General features: G+C 41.2%; 1 protein-coding gene across 3 annotated transcripts in view; it reads right to left on the bottom strand.

The window, feature by feature from the left end:
- Positions 1–7,937: 7,937 nt before the first annotated feature.
- Ctps2 (CTP synthase 2) overlaps positions 7,938–18,576 on the bottom strand; it is a 124,689-nt gene continuing 114,050 nt past the window's right edge. For all 3 annotated transcript variants that reach the window (XM_038317259.1, XM_038317258.1, XM_038317260.1), the window contains exons 18-19: positions 11,873–11,982; positions 7,938–9,925 (exon numbers count right to left, since the gene is read on the bottom strand). In XM_038317259.1, the coding sequence (XP_038173187.1) occupies positions 11,913–11,982 (70 nt within the window). In that variant the 3' untranslated portion in view covers positions 7,938–9,925; positions 11,873–11,912. The remainder of the gene's footprint in view (positions 9,926–11,872; positions 11,983–18,576) is intronic.

Below are 18,576 nucleotides of genomic sequence, written 5' to 3'. Positions count from 1 at the left end.
CTGGTCTACAAGAGCTAGTTCCAGACAGGCTCTAGAAACTACAGGGAAACCCTGTCTCGAAAAAACATACATACATACATACATACATACATACATACATACATAAAAAATTTAAAAAAAATAAAAAATGTTCAACTAAATAGAAAATTCAAGTAAAAAGTATGTCGGCAAAAGTGGCCACTAAGATTGGAGATAACATTTTTTAAAGGGGTGGCGGCGGTTGGAGAGGTGACTCAGCAGAAGAATGGAGTTCAGTTCCCAGCACCCACATAAGGGAGCTCACTAGCACCTGTAACTTCAGCTCCAGGGGATCTGATGCCTTCTTCTGTCTTCCACAGGCACTGCATAAATGTGGTGCACGTATAGACAATCACATGGGTGTGCGTGCATCTTTGAAAAGACAGGAACTAGAGGGCTATGGAGATGACTCAGTGGGTATGGGGGTAGAGTATATAGGGCAAGGAAACCTAAGAGAGCATCCCTCAGTGTGGTTGTGGGGAAGCACTCATCCCTGCTGGGTAAAGACTTTTCATATGCAGCCTTCAGGGGAAGGAGCTTGCTGCACAAGCCTGAGGCTCTCAGTTTAGATAGCCCCTGACAGCAGGGTGCAGAAGCATGTGTCTATAATCTCAGCACTGGGAGAGGGGCAGAGGTGGGCAAATCCTGGGGGGGAAGGGGTTCCTGGATGTTCAGTCTACTAAAATGAAATGCTCCGTGTTCAGTAGAAAATGGACTCAAAATAAAGTGGAGAATTATAGAGGAAGCTGCCTAGTGTTTGTAGAACTTTAAGACAATTTCGAAGCCATTTCTGACCACTCTCAGTCTCAGCAGTAATGTGCCCCCCTTCCTCCCTGGGAACCAAGGACCTAACAATTGCCCACACACGTACTGAAATGTTGGGAACGTTCCATCATCTCCCTGAGTCCTTGTGAATGTTCTCCAAATAGAACTCAATTATTGAATAGGGGCAAGATAACCCGTAGGTGTTGACTCAGTTACTGATGTTTTGACTTAGTCCCTAGGAAGGGGCAAAGTGACCCTCAGAAGTTTCCCTTTAACTCATCTGATCTGGCAACCACTCTCCAGCCAATTATTGGTAATAGCCCTTTTGAATAAGCCAATCATAATAGTTAAAGAACAGACATCCCTTCCTTCTGTGGTTTTTCCCTTTAAAAATAGCCTGTACCAGACATCCAGGGTCTTCTAGCCTCCTGAATGCTAGAAAACCCTGTCATGACAGAATTAATAAAATCCTCGTGCTTTTACATCAGCTGTGATATGAGAGATGGTCTCTTGGGGCGACTCCTCCTCCTCGGTGATTGGACGCTAGGGTCCAACGACCTCTGGTCTCCACATGAACACTCATAGGTGAGTGTAGCTACACACACATGTGCAAACACATATAAACCACACACAAACATGCATGTGCACACACACAAACACATGCAAGGGAAAATGGAAGTGGAAAAAACTGAACAAAATGAAAACAAAAGTCCCTTAAGCTTTGATGGGGTCGAAACTTCAATAAAGTGTAGCTTGACAGCAAGATACGGCCACTCAAGCAGATTTGTAACCAGAGACTTAAGCAGGAGGCTGGATTCAGGGCTTCCAACAGTCAGGTCCAGACACTCCAAAGACAAGAAAGGAGTTTAATCAAAACGAGCACGTGCGGCTAATCCCTTTCCTTGGGAAGATGTAAACAAGGTCTACCCTCTCTCCTAAGGTCCCAACTACAAACCCAGGCACGATCCCGTCAAAGTTCGCTCAGGGGAACGAATACGAATACGTTTATTGGACTTCCTTACAGAGCATAGATGAGGGGTTACTTACAGGGAGGGGGTGCGGGCGCTCCTTCCCCTGAAGGCTGCATAAGAAAAGTCTTTACCCAGCAGGGATGAGTGCTTCCCCACAACCACACTGACGGAGGCTCTCCTAGGTTTCCTTGCCCTATATACTCTACCCCCCATACAAGAGGTGGTAGGTAACAGCTGGAGACTTGGGTGTGGGTCTTCTGACCCTCCCCACCCCTCTGGGAGGATATGTAAACAGTCAACAAGCCCAGCTGGCTTGCCAGGAGGTATATCTGAACTGCCAAAGATGACCTTTGCTTGGTTTAGAAGACACACAGCACACTGAGAAAACATAATATAAGAAAGTCAGCCTATTTTCATGGCACTGGCAATGGAGAGATGGGTCTGGGCAAGAGGCATAATTAAGAAGTCCTGTTCAGCTGGGCGTAATGGCACACACCTTAATTCTAGCACTAGGGAGGCAGAAGCAGGAGGATCTCTGTGTTTAAGGTCAGCCTGATCTACATAATGAGTTCCAGGATAGTTAGGGTGTTTTAGTTCGGGTTTCTATTGCTGTGAAGAGGCGCCATGACCATGGCAACTCTTAGAAAAAAAACATTTAATTGCGGTGGCTTGCTTACAGTTTCAGAAGTTCAGTTCATCATCATCATGACGGGAGCACGGCAGTGTGCACGCAGACATGGTACTGCCTACATCTTGACCAGAGGGCAGTACTGTGTACTGGGCATAGCTTGAGCAAAAGAGACCTCAAAGCTCACCCCCATAGTGACACGTGTCCTCTAACAAGGCCACACCTCCTAATAGTGCCACTCCCTTTGGGGGCCATTTTCTTTCAAACCACCACACAGGGCTACATAGTGAGACCTTATCTTGAAAAAAAAACAAAATAAACAAACAAATCCAACAACAACAACAACAACAAAAAAGAAGTCCTGGTCAAAATGTGGTCTGTTTGATCATCTTCTCAATTTGGTCCTTAGTACTCAAAGAGGTAGACCAGTTCCCATGAGATAACGACTCTTGTGTTGGGGAGATATCATGGAGAGAGCTGTGAGGCTTTGTTGTTTCTAAAATCTAAGGTGGACTGCAGGTTTAAGACACTGAGTGGCGACTTGGAGCTCCCTTGGGTATAATGGGGAGGGTGGCATCTGACAAGAAAATGCCTGTCTTATCTTTGTGTTTTCATCCCAGAAGGGCAGTAAGATTGGTGTTTTTCATTCAGTACAGTGGCTGCACCTTAAGCCATTGCTGTCCCAGCCTGCGATTGCAGCTCCTCAGCTCCCAACAGCGGTTCAGTCACACTGGCTGCAGCCAGGTGGGAATTCTATTCCCTCAGGCACGGATCTATCACTGCCACTAAAGGAAACTTCATCTAAATCTCTATCCTCCAGAACTCAGGATTCAAAGGTTGAGATGAAACCCTCTGGTCAGAGAGACTGAATAGCAAATAGCTAGCCTTCTCTCCTTGTTCGAGTCTCCCTCAAAAAGGGGCATCCTCCTTCTCAGCCCCGACTAAAGACCCTAGATACACTTAGTTCCTCCATCCCACTTCCTGTCAGCTAGTTGCTGCCTCAACCTCCTGACCTCAGATTAGTCCAACAAATGTAACACATCTTTGCATCTTTAACAAAAGTAGCAGAAGCCGGGCGGTGGTGGCGCACGCCTTTAATCCCAGCACTCAGGAGGCAGAGGCAGGCGGATCTCTGTGAGTTCGAGACCAGCCTGGTCTACAAGAGCTAGTTCCAGGATAGGCTTCAAAGCTACAGAGAAACCCTGTCTCGAAAAACAAAAAACAAAACAAAAAAAAGTAGCAGAAACAAATGTAACACATCTTTACATGGTTAAAATAATATTCCACAGCATAAGACAGGTCAGGTACCACCCTTTGGTACTATGTGCTGGGGATAAATGCAAAAGGAAGGTAGGGATGCCAAGTTTTCAGTTCTGCTTTCAGTTATGTGTGGGCCCAAGTGAGGAGTCGGAGCATTTTAACAAAAGCATCTTCTAGATACTCCTTGTATAACCTGGGTAGATTTCAGAGAAGAGCAGCTGCATGGTAGCTAGGCTTGGAAAAGGAGGCGACACAAATGAGCCTTCAGCCATGAACTTTATCAGGAGAAAGGACCTCATGTCATCAGGTTTGACAGCAGGTACCTTTACCCACTGCGTCATCTTGATGGTCCTAGAGATTATTAATAGTCAGATTTGGAAAGATAAGCATCACATTTTCCTTTATTTTTGAGCCCTATATTTTATATAGGTACATAAAGCCATGTATACTTATATGACACAAAAGCAGAAGCGAAGCTGTAAGGAACTAATGGGAGGGCAGAGAAAGGAAACCTTAGGAAAGAATCAGCCCAGTGTCACACAAAGGACCACATGAACAAAGTGGAAGTTGGCAAGGCAATTCTTTTTGAAGAAAGGGTGTGCCAGAATACACAGCAACGTAACAAGCACACTTGGCCAAGATGGTTTTTTTTTTGTCTTTTATCCCTAACTTAGGTGGTGAGTGAGTCTCACACCATTGGGGGAAGCTTAGCTTCACAATCTGATATAACTGGCCAACTGACGCAAGGGGAAAGGGGGAGGATCCGGAAATATGTATTCCGGTAGGATTGTCTTTGATAGAAAGAACAATTTCTTACAGGGAAGACTAAAGGGGTGGGTGGGGGTGGGAATATGGCCAAAATATATGAACCCCAGTACTGTGTACATTGATTATACATTAATAAAAAGATGACTTGTTCGAGTGAACAATTTAGAGCAACTTTCTAAAGTGTACCTACCTGGGTTTTTAGTTTATATCAATTTCACACAAACTAAGACACCGGCGAAGAACTCAACTGAGGAATTTCTTCCATCAGACTGGCCTGTGGGCATGTCTGTAAGGCATTTTCTTGTTAATTGTAAGAGGGCCCACAACCTTGGGCAGGTGGCACTGGTTTGTATAAACAAGCTGAGCAAGCCGTGAAAAGCAAGTCAGTAAGCAGTGTTCCTCCAGTAATCTCTGCTTCAATTCCTGCCTCCAGGTTTTTGCCTTGGCTTCTGTGGTTGGTTAAAAGAAAATAGCCCCCTTAAAGAGTGGCATATTAGGAGGTGTGGCTTTGTTGGAGTAAGTGTGACCTTGTTGGAGAAAATGTGTCAAAGTGGGCATGGGTTTTCAGGTCTCATACATGCTCAAGCCACAGCCAGTGTCTCAGTTCACTTCCTGTTGCCTTTGGATCAAGATTATTAACTCTCAGCTCCTTCTCCAGCACCATGTGTGCCTAGATGCTAGCATGTCTCACCATGATGATAATGGGCTAAACCTTTGAACTGTAAGCCACCCAATTAAATGTTTTCCTTTATAAGAGTTGCCATGGTCATGGTGTCTCTTCACAGCAATAAAACCCTAACTAAGACGGGTGCACAGGATTCCCCCAGACTGTGATAGCTCCTATCAATGCTCTTGATGGTCAATACACAAACATAACCTCAGTGATAGACCATAACCTGTAAGCCAAATAAATAAACCCTTTCCTCCCAAAGTTGTTTTTGATCAGTATTTTATCACAATGATAGGAGGCAAACTAGGACAATGACACTTAATCACTTGGGTATTTGTTCTGTTCTTTGCTAGATTCCAAGTTCATTAACGTGGCAACAACCAAGGGTTGTTTCTTAAGTGTCCTTTCTCTGTTCCTACTTACTGCTTCATTAGCCACAGCAAAAGCACTCAGTTGTTAAGTGATTTGAGAAATCAGGATCATTAAAATTGAAAATGTCCATTTAAGCCAGCCTACCCCTTTGTGATGCTAAAGTGTCCCCTTTGTGAGTACATTCTTCTCTCTCAGCTAGACCAATTGCAGCTTTTAACCTGGGCTTTTCATTCAGAGCCTCTAGTAATCTTATTACTATAATTTTCACAAGAGGAACACTAAAGCAATTTAATATTATTTTTTCACCACAAAGATTTGTTTCCATTTTGCATGTATTGGGTAGCTAAGATTTCTGTAGCATCTTATAAAATAATGATGTGGCACCTTACAGCATTAAAAACAAAATGCTTAAAAGGCAAAAAACAAGAACCACCAAAAAAGTAAGAGGTTAAAATATTTAAATTAGTATGTGAGGAATTGGAGAAATGGCTCAGCAGTTAAAGAACACTTGCTGTGATGAACCAGCCTGCCTCCATCTTAGGCTTAAAAGCCATCTTACAGTAAAGTTCATTCCTGTTTATGATTAAACCTCTGTTTCTCAAGAACTGGGCTATGCCCCACCTGTAACCTTAACTACAAATGGTTCTGTACTGCCTGTTCCAGGAATGGCAACCATGCCTTTGCTTCCAAAAGTTAATAACTATCTTGCAACCCTAACTGTGTTTCAAATGAGTTGTTATGACTACCTTGTTATGGCTACCTGTTGTTATGACTACCTTGTTATGCCCACCTTGCAACGATGTCTTTGATTTAGCAGTTCATTAGGGCTAACTTGTTATACTTATGTCTGCTCATTAAGTTTTCCTCACCAAGTCCTCCATTTAGAAACTCCCTACCCCAAAGCTATAAAAACCTTGTCTTCCTGATGCCCAAGGAATCCTGTCTTAGGGTGAGGCAGACTAAATACACAAATAAAAAGGCTTGCTTTAATTAACTGCTTGCTTTAATTAATTTCATCATGATCATTTGGGCCAGTGGTCTTCCTCATCATATTTGGATTAACAGTTGCTCTCACAGATGACTTGGATTCAGATCCCAGCATCTATATGGTGGGTCTTGAACACCCAGACAACCGAATGCACATGGTACACATACATACATGCAGGCATAACACCTGCACAAATAAAATAAAAATAAAGTCTAAACTAAAATTTAAAATAAAAATTAGCATATGAACGCTATCTGAAATTCCCAGAGAAAGCCACACCTATAATGAACATTCCACAAGGCTGAACTTCAATAGTTGTGAAGAAATTGGAATGTTGTGGGTCAACAGCCCAATTATCTTGGGATATTTTAGACCTCTAAATAGTCACACATTGCCTACCTCTGTGTATGTTCTAACATCATTGTGAGTGTTAGGCAAATCCACTTGGAATATACAAGCATAACCTTAGTTCCTACTAATTTAAAAGCTAAGAATGTCATCAGGCCTATAGCAGATGTTTCCCCGCTTTTCTGAAAACTGCCTACCTGACGTTTTCACCCATGTATTAGAGAAGTGCCTTATTTTCTTTGTTCTGTTATTATAAAAAGCTTGTGAAAGTTCCTACATTGTAACATGGCATTTAGGGTAACTTAAATTTGTGTTATTGGGCCATGGTCACTCATACTTGGCTCCTGAATAAATTATGTTTTTTCCTTTGGAGCACAAACTGTGTTTTTATACATTTACGAGCACTCGGGCCACGGATAGGGCAGGTAAGGGAGGTACAAGTCTAGACTATTAGTTTACTTATATGTATTTTTAGTTATGTGGTATTTGTGAGTGTGAGTATATATATGTCACATGGATATAGGTGCCCACAGATGCCAAAAGAGGGTAACTGGCTCCCCTAGAGATATTACAGGCCTTTGCGAGTTGTTCAGTGTAGATGCTGGGAACTGAACTTGGGTCATCGGAAAGAGGAGCGAGCACTCTTTACCACTTAGCCATCTCTGCAGTGCTACAAATTCTGTTTTAAAAGTAAACTTGTTACTTTGTTCACTGTGTTTTTTAAATTAATTTTGAATTAAAAAATAACGAATTAGGGGGCTGGGGAGATGGCTCAGGAATTTAGACCACTTGCTGATCTTGCAGAGGACTGAGATTGGAGTCCCAGCATGGACACAATGGTTCATAACAATCTGTAACTCCAGTTCCAGAGAATCTTATGCCTTCTTTTAATCTCAGTGGGTACCAGGTACATATGTGGTACACATACGTACAAACTGTCAAAACACTCATACATATAAACTTTAATCTAAAAAATGTTGCTCATTAAAAAATGTTGAAATAAAGTTAAAAATAGCATATACCACAGCACTCCTACTCCTAGGTGCATACGCAGAACTAAAAGCATAGTCACAAGAAATATTTCCACATGATTTGTGGGAGCACTATTCACAATAGGCCAAAGGCCCATCGACAATGAATAAACTGTGGTGAACATATACAACACAATTTTATTGAGCTATAAGGAGGAATGCAACCATTTGGGTAAGCATTGACAAGATTAAGGTCAGTGAAAGAAACCAGATACAAAAGGTCACACACGCCATATAGTTTCACTTGTATGAACTACTCGAGTAATAAAATCTATACAAAATGACTGGTAGCTGCTGAAGGGCTAAAGACAAAAATCCAAACAAAAGCTTCAGGTGGGCTGAGCAAGTCTAGGCTGAAAAGTTGACTGGTAAAGCATAGGAGTCGTTAGGACCCAGGACTTTTCTGATAGGAGGATGAGCATACCAACCTGCTATCTACCACTTGAGACTTCAGGGAACTGATCTGCAGATGGAATCTTCCATCCCCAAAGTCCTCTTTTCTGTACCACAAGCACTCACAGTCCAAAGAGAGACTGATGTCTTTCCGTTGTTCTGGTTGAAGAATAATTCTTCTCGTGTAGATGTTGCTCTGCACTTTCTTTTATTCCCAGATTGCCTCAATCAGTCTGGATCTAACAGTTGCTAGGGAATAAGGAGTTACTACTAACAAGAACAGGGGTTAATTCTGGAGTCACTATATTAAACTTAGAGTAGTCCAGTAAATGCCACTGTACAATCCACTTTCAAATAGTTATTTTTGCTATAAAAATGCTAGCCAAGCATGTTTATGCACACCTTTAAGCCCAGCACGCGAGAGGCAAAGGCAGTTGTGAGTTTGAAGCCAGCCTGGTCTACAGAGTGAGCTTCAGGACAGCCAGGGCTACGTAGACAAACCTTGTCTCAAAAAAAAATTGCTGATGTTGAGCAGGGCACAGTATCTCATACCTAAAATCCTAACACTTGGGAGGCTAAGGCCAGAGAATCACAGTGAATTCAAGACTATATTAGGCTACACAGTGCTATCTCAAAAAGAAAAAGACAATAGTCACAAAAAACTGAAACAACAAAAAGACATGAGAATAAGAGAATAATACTTGTTGAGAAGAAGGCTTTCAGTAAGAATGCGAGGGGAGAGGGTGTTAAAGGGGGAAAATGACCAAATTTCACTCTATACATGTATGAGGTTGTCAAAAGAATAATAAAAATTAATTTTAATTAAAAATAAAAGGATTATTAAATTTTAAAATTAAAAAAATTGGTGTGTGTGTGTGTGTGTGTGTGTGTGTGTGTGTGTGATATGCAGGGGTCAGAAGACAACTTGTGGAGTTGATTTGTTCCTTCCACTATGTGGGCTGAAGAGAAGGAACTCGACCCAACTCATCCTGATTCCCGAGTTTTCAGATCTCCTTTCTTTACATTTTGTATCTGAGAAAACAGACCTACTTACAACCCCATGTCTTGCACCTTCTAAATTTCACTTTTTAAAAATTTTATTTTTATTTTATATGCATTGGTGTTTTGCCTGCATGTATATTTGTGAGAGGGTATCAAAACTTGGAATTACAGGCAGTTGTGAGCTGCCATGTGGGTGCTAGGAATTGAACCTGGATCCTCTGGAAGAACTGCAAGCATTCTTAACTACTGAGTCATCTCTAGCCCTAAATTTCACTTTTAACTGAAAATAAACAAAATGAGAAACTGAAGTCATCTTAACTCCCACATGAACATATACTTCATATCCAGGTAAAAGAATAACTCATTTTTAAACCCAAAATTGGTTATAGCACATGTCTGCCACCTTCCCCACACCATATTGGAAGGCAAAGCTCCCCTGATTCTTGCTTACCACTTTGACCTAACTATGTTCCGGACAAAACAAAAACACTTTCTGCCCCCAGAATTGCTGCTGAATAACGTTTAATTAAGTAGAGAAATCTGTGAATGCTACAGGCTACCTCTAGGGGGAAAAGAAAAGAATCCCTTTGGTTCTCTTTCATGAAGTAAACATTTGCCGATTCCCTTTGAATCTTCATAGCCCGTGTCTAGGGAACAGAGTGGTGGTTTCTTCAGATAATTCTTTCATCTTAAGTATAATTACTTCAGAGGCTTTAAAAAAGAAAAGGTAAGTATTAGTTACATCAAAAAAGTAAATAATAAGCACCTTTAAACTCATCCCTGTTAATCTTGACAGCATTTTAGCTTGAGACCACCCCACTTATGACATCAGTAGCCCCAGATAAACAGAAAAATCAACAGAGAGCTCAGAGGGCTCCTAGTGGAGCGATACGACTCTTTGTGCTTCTGTTTTAGTTTCTGGAAACTGAACCTGGGCCCCAGGCAAGCCAGTCACACACACACTATCGCTGAGCAATCGCCCCAGGTGAACAGAGCAGTGAACTCTTGACAAGGTGTCCAAAAGTTGTTGTTACAACTAAATACTAGCATGCCCAACCCAAGGCCTGCCATAACCTTTAGGGTCATTCCAAGTGGCATCTAGCTCCAAGTATAAACTTAATAACACTATCCATGATGCTGTTCTCTCTTATAGTATAAAATATAACAGAGGAAATAAGCTGCCCTTGAACATCAATCCTGTCTCTAGCCTCTTCTTGCAAAGATACAACACTACCTTATAATTTTGATTTCTTGGACTTATCTATTTATTTATGTTTGAGTGCTTTGCCTACATGCATGTATGCACACTGCATGTGTGCCTGGTGCTCTCAGAAGTCAGAAGTGGGCATCAGATCCCCTGGAACCAGAGTCACAGAGGTTTGTAAACTCCATTACGGGTGCTGTGAACTGAACCCAGGGCCCCTATAAGAGCCACAAGTACTCTTCACTACTGACTCATCTCTCCAGACTCAATTATATTTTATTTTATACAAAACCAAGAGAATCTGCTCTGCTATGAGTGGCTTACAAAACATTTTAGTAAGTTGGTCTTTAGCTTTATTTTGCCAAACTTTATTTTTTTAAACTTTTAAAAGATTTATTTATTTCATTTTATGTGCTGAGTGTTTGCTTGTATGTACATCTGTTCACCATGAACATGCCTGATGCCCACAGAGGCCAGAAGAAGACACCAGATGGCATGGAATTGGAGGATAGTCATGATAGTCATAGATAGGCACGGGCCATGATGTGGGTGCTGGGAATCAAACTTGGATCCTCTGACTGGCACTTTAAACAACTGAACCATCTCTCTAGCTCCCTATTTTAAATTTTATTTTTTACTGATGTGTATTGTATAAATGTGTGTGAGAGAGAGAGAGAGAGAGAGAGAGAGAGAGAGAAACACAGTTGTGCCACAGCATGAGTGTGAAGGTCAGAGGACAAATTCCAGGAATCAGGTCTCTCCTCCCAACATGAGATCAAGTCATCAGCTATGCACAGCAGGTGCTTTTACCTGCAAAGCTATCCCACTGCCCCAAGGGTATCATTTAAAAAGAAAAGGAAGAATTAAATAGCATAAAAATCAGTGATTTTAACTATGATTTGAGCTTTTCATAAATGGATAACTGTAATTTATTCAGCAAGTAGGTTTGGGGGCGTTGTTTTGTTTTTAAGATAGCATCTAATATAATCACGTCACTGTGTATCTGAGGATTATTTTGAACAGCACTGCCTGAGTACATGTATATGTACATGTAACATATACACACAATTAGCAGATAGTTTTTGTAAATAAAGTTGTATTGGCACCCAGCCACATCCACTTATTTCTACAGTGCCTAAGGCTGCTTTCTCGTTGCAGTGACAGAATAGCTGGGACAGCCCACAGAAGAAAATACTATCTGGTGTTAACAAAGTTTTTTCTGGTCAACTTCCAAAATAGACTATTACAGTTCTAACTAGTAATTTATAGGTACTGATATGCTCATTCCTGGCCTCAGACACATGCCCTCTCTCCCAAATACTGTCTCTTGATAACACTCAGGCTAAATCTGGTCTGAGAAGGACCCTGCAAACCAAGTCTTGTAATGCTCCCATCTCTACCAAGATGCCAACTCCTGTAAGACAAACAAATGATTCTCCAAAATGCTTTCTTACCCTTTCAGGTGGCCCCTGTCATTCCTGAGGCAAAAGAGCTTCAGTTGATTTCCAGTTCAGCTAGCTTTGCCTCCGAAAAGCTGTCATCGCTGATATCACTGTAGGCATCACTATAACAGAGAAAAGTCACTCACCAAGATGTTAAAAATGCCACAAGTAATTAGTCAAGTTTTAGCTCCAAACCTGTCCCATAGTGAAGACCCATGTAGAAGAAATACTAAAATAATATTCTATGATCATTCTGTAATCTAAGCACATGCACTGATCCTTCTTTGCTCAGAGCAACTGGTTACTTGCCTTCATCAGAAGTCATAAGTTAGTTATTCAGAAACGTAAGGAAAGTGTTTCAAGGGTTGAAATGTATAAAGCACAGACCATAGATCAGCTGTCCGTTTCCACAAAGCCTTGACTGCTCTGCTGCCTGCCCCTGTGCTTTCTACTCAAGTTCTATCAACAATCTGATTTCGTATGAAAGTCTGAAGCCAGGAGTGGTGGCTCACAGTTGTAATCCCAGAATTTATGAGGCTGAGGCAGGAGGATTGCCAAAGAGTTCCAGGCCAACCGAGGCTATTGTAAAGTTCTGTCTCAAAAAAAAGTCACAGCTGCAGGATGGATGCAGCTGAGATGATCATATGCAGAGAATTAACCCAGACTCAGAAAGACAATGTTTATGTAATTCCTATTATTTTACAGAAAAATACATAAAATCATGCATGTATATATGACATAAAAGAAGCAAACCTGTCTAGGAGGATGAAGATGACTAATGGGAGGGAGGAGAAAAGGAAAGAGAGTGAGGAGACAAAGAGGAATACTTTCAGTATTTGATACATACTGATATATACTTCTAGGATAACCTTAAATTTTTGTTTAATTTTAGATATTTTGTAAAGAAAGAGGGCCACCAATATGGCTCAGCTGGTTAAAGCACTTTGTGTAGAGCCTTAAGATCTGAGTCCAATACCCGGATCCCAAAAGTTGTCCTTCGACCTCCACTCTCCTCACTGTGGCAGACACGTATGCAAATACACCACACGCACACACACACACACGAAGACATTTTTGAAAGAAGTAAGGCAAGTGGAAATGTGGTCACTATGGGCACACCTTGAAGGGGCTACTGGGACTTCAGCCCCTCTTCTCCCTTTTTGCCTCCTAGCCACTATAATATAATCAGTTTTCTTTTACCATGTGCTTCCCACCATGGTGTTCTGCCATATCACAGAACCAAAGCAATGCAGCCAGAAGACCACAGCTAGAACCCTTTCAAACAAAACTTTTAAGGAAAAGAAAAGCAGAATTGACAGATCTCTTCATTTTGTGCTAATCTAGATTAGAGACTAAATCTGTCTGAGGTTGAGTACCACATTGTCCTGTACCTACTAAAGACAATTTGTTCACAAGTGCATGAGCTATTAATTCAATACTGGAGTTTTTTCATTTTTTTATCCCTCTGACAACAATCATTTTCTTTAACAATGAGAGGGTTCAGGACACACTACTCCAAAATATGGCACCTTGGGATAGTGAACATTTTAAAGTAAAGGAATCTAAGGTGGTGTGACAGGGCAAGATAGTGCAGAGGTTCCTCCACCCCACACTCTTCATGAGATCATTTGGGGCTTGACTAGGATTTTATCTCCTTGATGGCAAATCCCATGGAAAATTACCTGAATCTATTGTAGGAACCCAAGGCCAAGATACCCCAGTTAATTTATTCTGGCTTCTGTTAAACATCTGTCTGCTTGTACAAACCTCCCCCTCCATAACTGCTTATCTTAGTTTTTCTTAAGCTGCTTGCTTGTGCAAAACCTTCCCTTGCAGCTGCTGAGCAAGATAACCAGATGTGGGTTTTGCTTCCAAAAGCCACTGGCTCTAAAATCTCTGGGCCAGACTTGGGTCCTGAATACCTGAGAGCAGTCCCAGCAGCTGGAATAAAGACTTTGAATAGGCTATTAACTGTGTCTCAGTGGTCTTCTCTGGTGGGCCCCCCATAACGAAAGCATACACAGGAAGGTCTCTTGAACTTCCATCTGCCCTTCTGCCCTAAAACACGCACTTTGACCACCCCCCCCAAGCAGATCTTCAGACCCTGAAGTGAAAGAAGTAAAAAAAAAAAAAGCAACTGAACAAGCCAGCTTTGCTAAGTTCTCCCAGTTTATTGTCACGATATCACGTCCTCTTTGTCCACTTATATTTCCTCATGTCTCTCCTGCTGTTCATCAGCTCTGCTATAACAGAAAACACTAAAGAGGTCAGTGAGAGAACTCATCAGAGAAAGTACTTGCTGCGCAAGCCTGAACACCCGCACTCAATCTCCAGCAGCCACCACATGAAAAGTGAACGGAGAGAGACAACTCCATAAAGTCGTCCTCTGACATACACACACAGGGAGAAAGAGAGAGGGTGGAGAGAGTGAGGGAAGGAGAGAGAAATGAGGGAGATAGAGAGAGGGGGGAGATGGAGGGAAACAGAGAGACCAAAGGAGAACAAACTAGGGTTTCTCTGGGCCTTCATTTCCTGATAAAGACTGCCATGCTTCATGCCTGAGCCATCCCTAACTTAGGCCAAGCATTTGCTGACCCAAATAGCAATAAAAGTCTGTATTCCTTAACAGGTGAAATTTCGCTTTTGTCCTTTTAAAAGAAAGAGGGAAAGCACTGGAGAAGGTCTATGCAGACAGACTAGAAAACTCTCCTGGTCTACACTCACAGAGTGACTACCGATAAGCAGACAGAACACATCATCCAAGTCTCCCTTTGTTTAGCCGCTCTCCTTTCTGGACTTTCCGCAGGGGCATGGGAGCAGCAGACCAGAGAAAACAGGGAGTAAAAGGTTAAGAATTGGTCAGAAATGGAATACATGTTAGCTAAAGATATAAAAAACCACATATCCTTGTTATTATTAAAGTCAAATAACACCTCCCAGTTGCACTCTAGCTAGGGAAAAGCACTCGGACTGCTATATAATGACTGAACCTTGTTTTAGTAGTTGGTTTTTTTTTTTTTTTAAGATTGACCCAAGGGCTGGAGATTTAGCTCTGTTGAAAGAGTGCTTACCTTCAATCCCTAGCCCTGCAAAAACTGGGCATGGGAGTCCATGCCTGTAATCTCAATACTCACAATGCTGGGAAAGGAAGATGGACCATGAATTTGAGGCCAGCCTAGACTCCGGAGTGAGTTCCAAGATATTGTAGGCTTCTGAGTGAGAGCCTATCTCAAAATTAACCAACTAATTAAAAATCCAAACAACTACAACTTCATCAGAGATTAGTCAGAGATGTATAAATCTGAAAATTAAGTCTGAGAATTACATAAAAATAAGCTTTTGCTATTCATGAAGGTTACATATTCCTATGACATGCTCTCAAAACTTAGGGAAATATAGAGTCAGGAAAAAACAGTAGGCATTTAAGTTTCTGAATTATTTACTAAAAATAATTTTTAAATTAATAAAAAAAACCAAAAATTAATGTAAGAATGAATTATTTCCTGTACCAGGCAGAATTCCCCACCAGAGCCCTTAGATGGGTCGACTCTAGCCCACCAGCTATCATTTTCTACCTGAAGCTTGCCTTCACCAACTGTCAGTGCATTAGGATGGAACAACCTGAGTCAAGCAAATTGAGGCTCAGCTTGAATTTATTCATCGCTAAGGTTAAAAATATTTCCTAAGCGTTCTGAGACTAGGTAGGACAATAAACCATGACACTCAAGAACAGAATTATCAGACTAGGCGTTACTGCTAAACTTGCTGATTTAAAGCATTCATCTGGAAGCAAAAAACAAGTGATAGAAATAAAATGTGGGTCACCAAACAAACATAAAACAACACCAGTTTCTGCAACAGACTAGAAAATGTGGTTGCCACTCTGGGACCTGTAGGGTTTAAGGGATCATTTTTATTTCACACAAAACAAATTTAAAAGTCAGTCATAAGCTAGATATGCACATAGACAGGCATATTTCACTAAAACTATCACAGCTCCATTTTAAAATAACCCATCTTTTAAAATAATCTATAGACACACACACACACACACACACACACACACTAGGATCTTTTGCTGTTGCTTATGGAAAATGATTCTGCAATGCAGTCCACACAGCCTCAAACTCACAATCCTCCTGCCTCATCTTTGTGCATATGGAATTAAAGACCAGCACTATGACTAGCTAAGAACTAGAGGTTTTCATGTTAAATTCTAATAAGTGTCACAAAACAGACACATATATCTCTTGTTACATTTTAGGAAAGCACAGTTTTAAAATTATTCAATATAAGTACAAGTAACCATGGCTATTTAAATTTAAAACAATTAAGAGTCAAATGAAATTTAAAATTCCATTCCTTACTTATACTAGCACTTTGCCATTTTTGAATAGTGCAGATTATTGAACATTTCCATCATCTGAGAAAGTTTTAATGGAGAGTATTGATTTAAAACTAATGGGGCCAGCCAGATGGCTCAGCAGGTAAATATGCCTGCCGCCCAGCCCAAGAACTTGAGTTTGATCCAAAGAACCCCTTGGTGAAAGGAAGAGAACTAACTTCTGAAAGTTGTTGTCTCAACACACAACACACACAAAGTATCATGCATGCAAAATAATGTAATAAGTAAACTTAAAAAACAATAAATGATTAAAAATAAACTATAATCACTATGGTAGTCATGATTATCATTATTTCCTCAAAAAATGTTTTTAAAGGCTTTTCTATGTATGGCTAATAAAATCATAGCAAATATCTCTCATGCACATGTCCTGCAAGTAGTGGAAACTCTCTTATTTTAAAAAAGTAGTTCGTGGATCTCCCTCTCCCTCCCTCTCTTTCTCCTCCCTCTCCCTCTCCCCTCTCTTTCCCTCTCCCTCTGAGACAGGGTTTCTCTGTGTAGCCCTGATTGTCCTGAAACATGCTGTAGACCAGGCTGGCCCCAAACTCAGAGAGATGTGCCTGTTTCTACCTCCCGAGTGCTGTGATTATAGGTGTGTACCACCACTACCTGGCTCAAGTCAAATTATATTTTATGTAAGATTTTTAGCTGGGGATTTGAAATAAGAAACTTCAGTTCTACGGACAAAGCAAGGAGTCTACTCTTAACTGCTTCCAGGGGAAAGGGAGGTCGTTCACAAAGAAGAAGCAGGCTTTGTTAGTATGTATTCTATGCTACTTGACCAAGGCAAGGGAATGAGGCCTATGTGACTAGGCTATGTGAGAGGACAGGGAGTGGGGCCTGGTTAATGTGAGACTATGCAATGTGAAAGCAGTCAGACTGCCTTCCACCTCCAGATGTCAGAAAGACTAGGTGTGTTGCTGTCCTGCTCACAGCCCTCTGTGCTTCAGGTCTGGGTTCCAACAGTGGCAAGATTAAAAACCATCAGTTTCAGTACAGGTGGGAATTGCTATTCTAGGACACTACTCTGACTTTCAAGGCTTGACCACAATGGTCTCCATGTTTATTTGTTTTTGAGACTGTCTTTTGTAGATCATACTGATTGCAAATCCACTATGTAGCCAAGAATGACCTTAAATTTCTGCTCCTCTTGCCTCTACCTCATAAGTGCTAGATTGCTGATGTGATCTGTCAAAGCTTGTTTACATGGTGCTAGGGATGGAACCCTGGGCTTCACACATGCTAGGCAAGCACTATACCAAATGGCAAAACATTTCAGTCATTTGAAAAAGTTTTAAATTATAGTTATTGATTTAAAAGTAATGGATAACTTGTCTGTCAATGACGCCTTACTCCTAATAAATTACCAGTATATAAAAACATTCTAAGATACTAGGGGAAGGGTGTGGTGATGGTCCATATATCCCACCTCTTATGCTACCCTGAAGCAGCCATTAAATCACTTCTCTATTAATAGAAAGAGGTGGTTAAAATTTTAAAACAAGCCTAATGGTATAGTTAGGACTCACAGCATGCATGAGCTCTTACAATACTTTGTATCAAAATCCATTTCCTATGGAAAAGTGTGTTTTAAAAACACATTGCCATGCACAGTTTTCCCCAAAGCATTGGTACTGCTAGACTTTCTTGTTTCTCGAAGGGCCCCTGGAAGCCATAAAACACAAGAGCAAGGGAATAAAAACTTAGTATGCTCTGAATGAGTTTTGCATCTCATAGTAAACAGGAGACTTCAACCTAAGCAGGGCTTTCAAAGCACAGTGGTCTGTATCACTATGAACTCCATTGCTCGCTGGCAACCGTATTATCAACGCCACAGTGAAGTGCAGTCTATAAAGAGACCTTTTAACCAATGCATAATCCCCAAAAGAAGGAGTACTCAGATGTGACTTATTAACAATAATTTACCAGAAAAAAAAACCCTCACGGTATGGGCTAAAGTCAAACAATTTTTAAAGAACTGCTTTAAAAAAAAAAGTGCCCTTTTGCTTGAAATGTAACAAAGGAGCAAAAGCAGTCTTTTGATATAAGTTTACCAAGCCTCATGCCACTATTCCTCACAGCAGCCCTAAGGGTGGACAATGGCAACTTGGACAGAACCTCCAATGAGTGACAGATGCAGACCCAGAAGCCTCAACTCCACCAGCAAAACCACCACCTCAGCAATAAAACGTTTGCGCACATATTGTATGATTGGCCCTAGCAGCATCAACCATGAAGGCCAAAAGTCAAGGTGGGTCTAAGTTCACAGAGTACTGGAAACTGAAAGGCACACAGGTGCAGAGGAGAACCT

The sequence above is a fragment of the Arvicola amphibius genome, chromosome X, assembly GCF_903992535.2.
Source record: "Arvicola amphibius chromosome X, mArvAmp1.2, whole genome shotgun sequence".
Lineage (NCBI taxonomy): Eukaryota > Metazoa > Chordata > Mammalia > Rodentia > Cricetidae > Arvicola > Arvicola amphibius.
The sequence above is the reverse complement of the archived record's forward strand: the minus strand, read 5'-3'. Positions and strand labels throughout refer to the sequence as shown.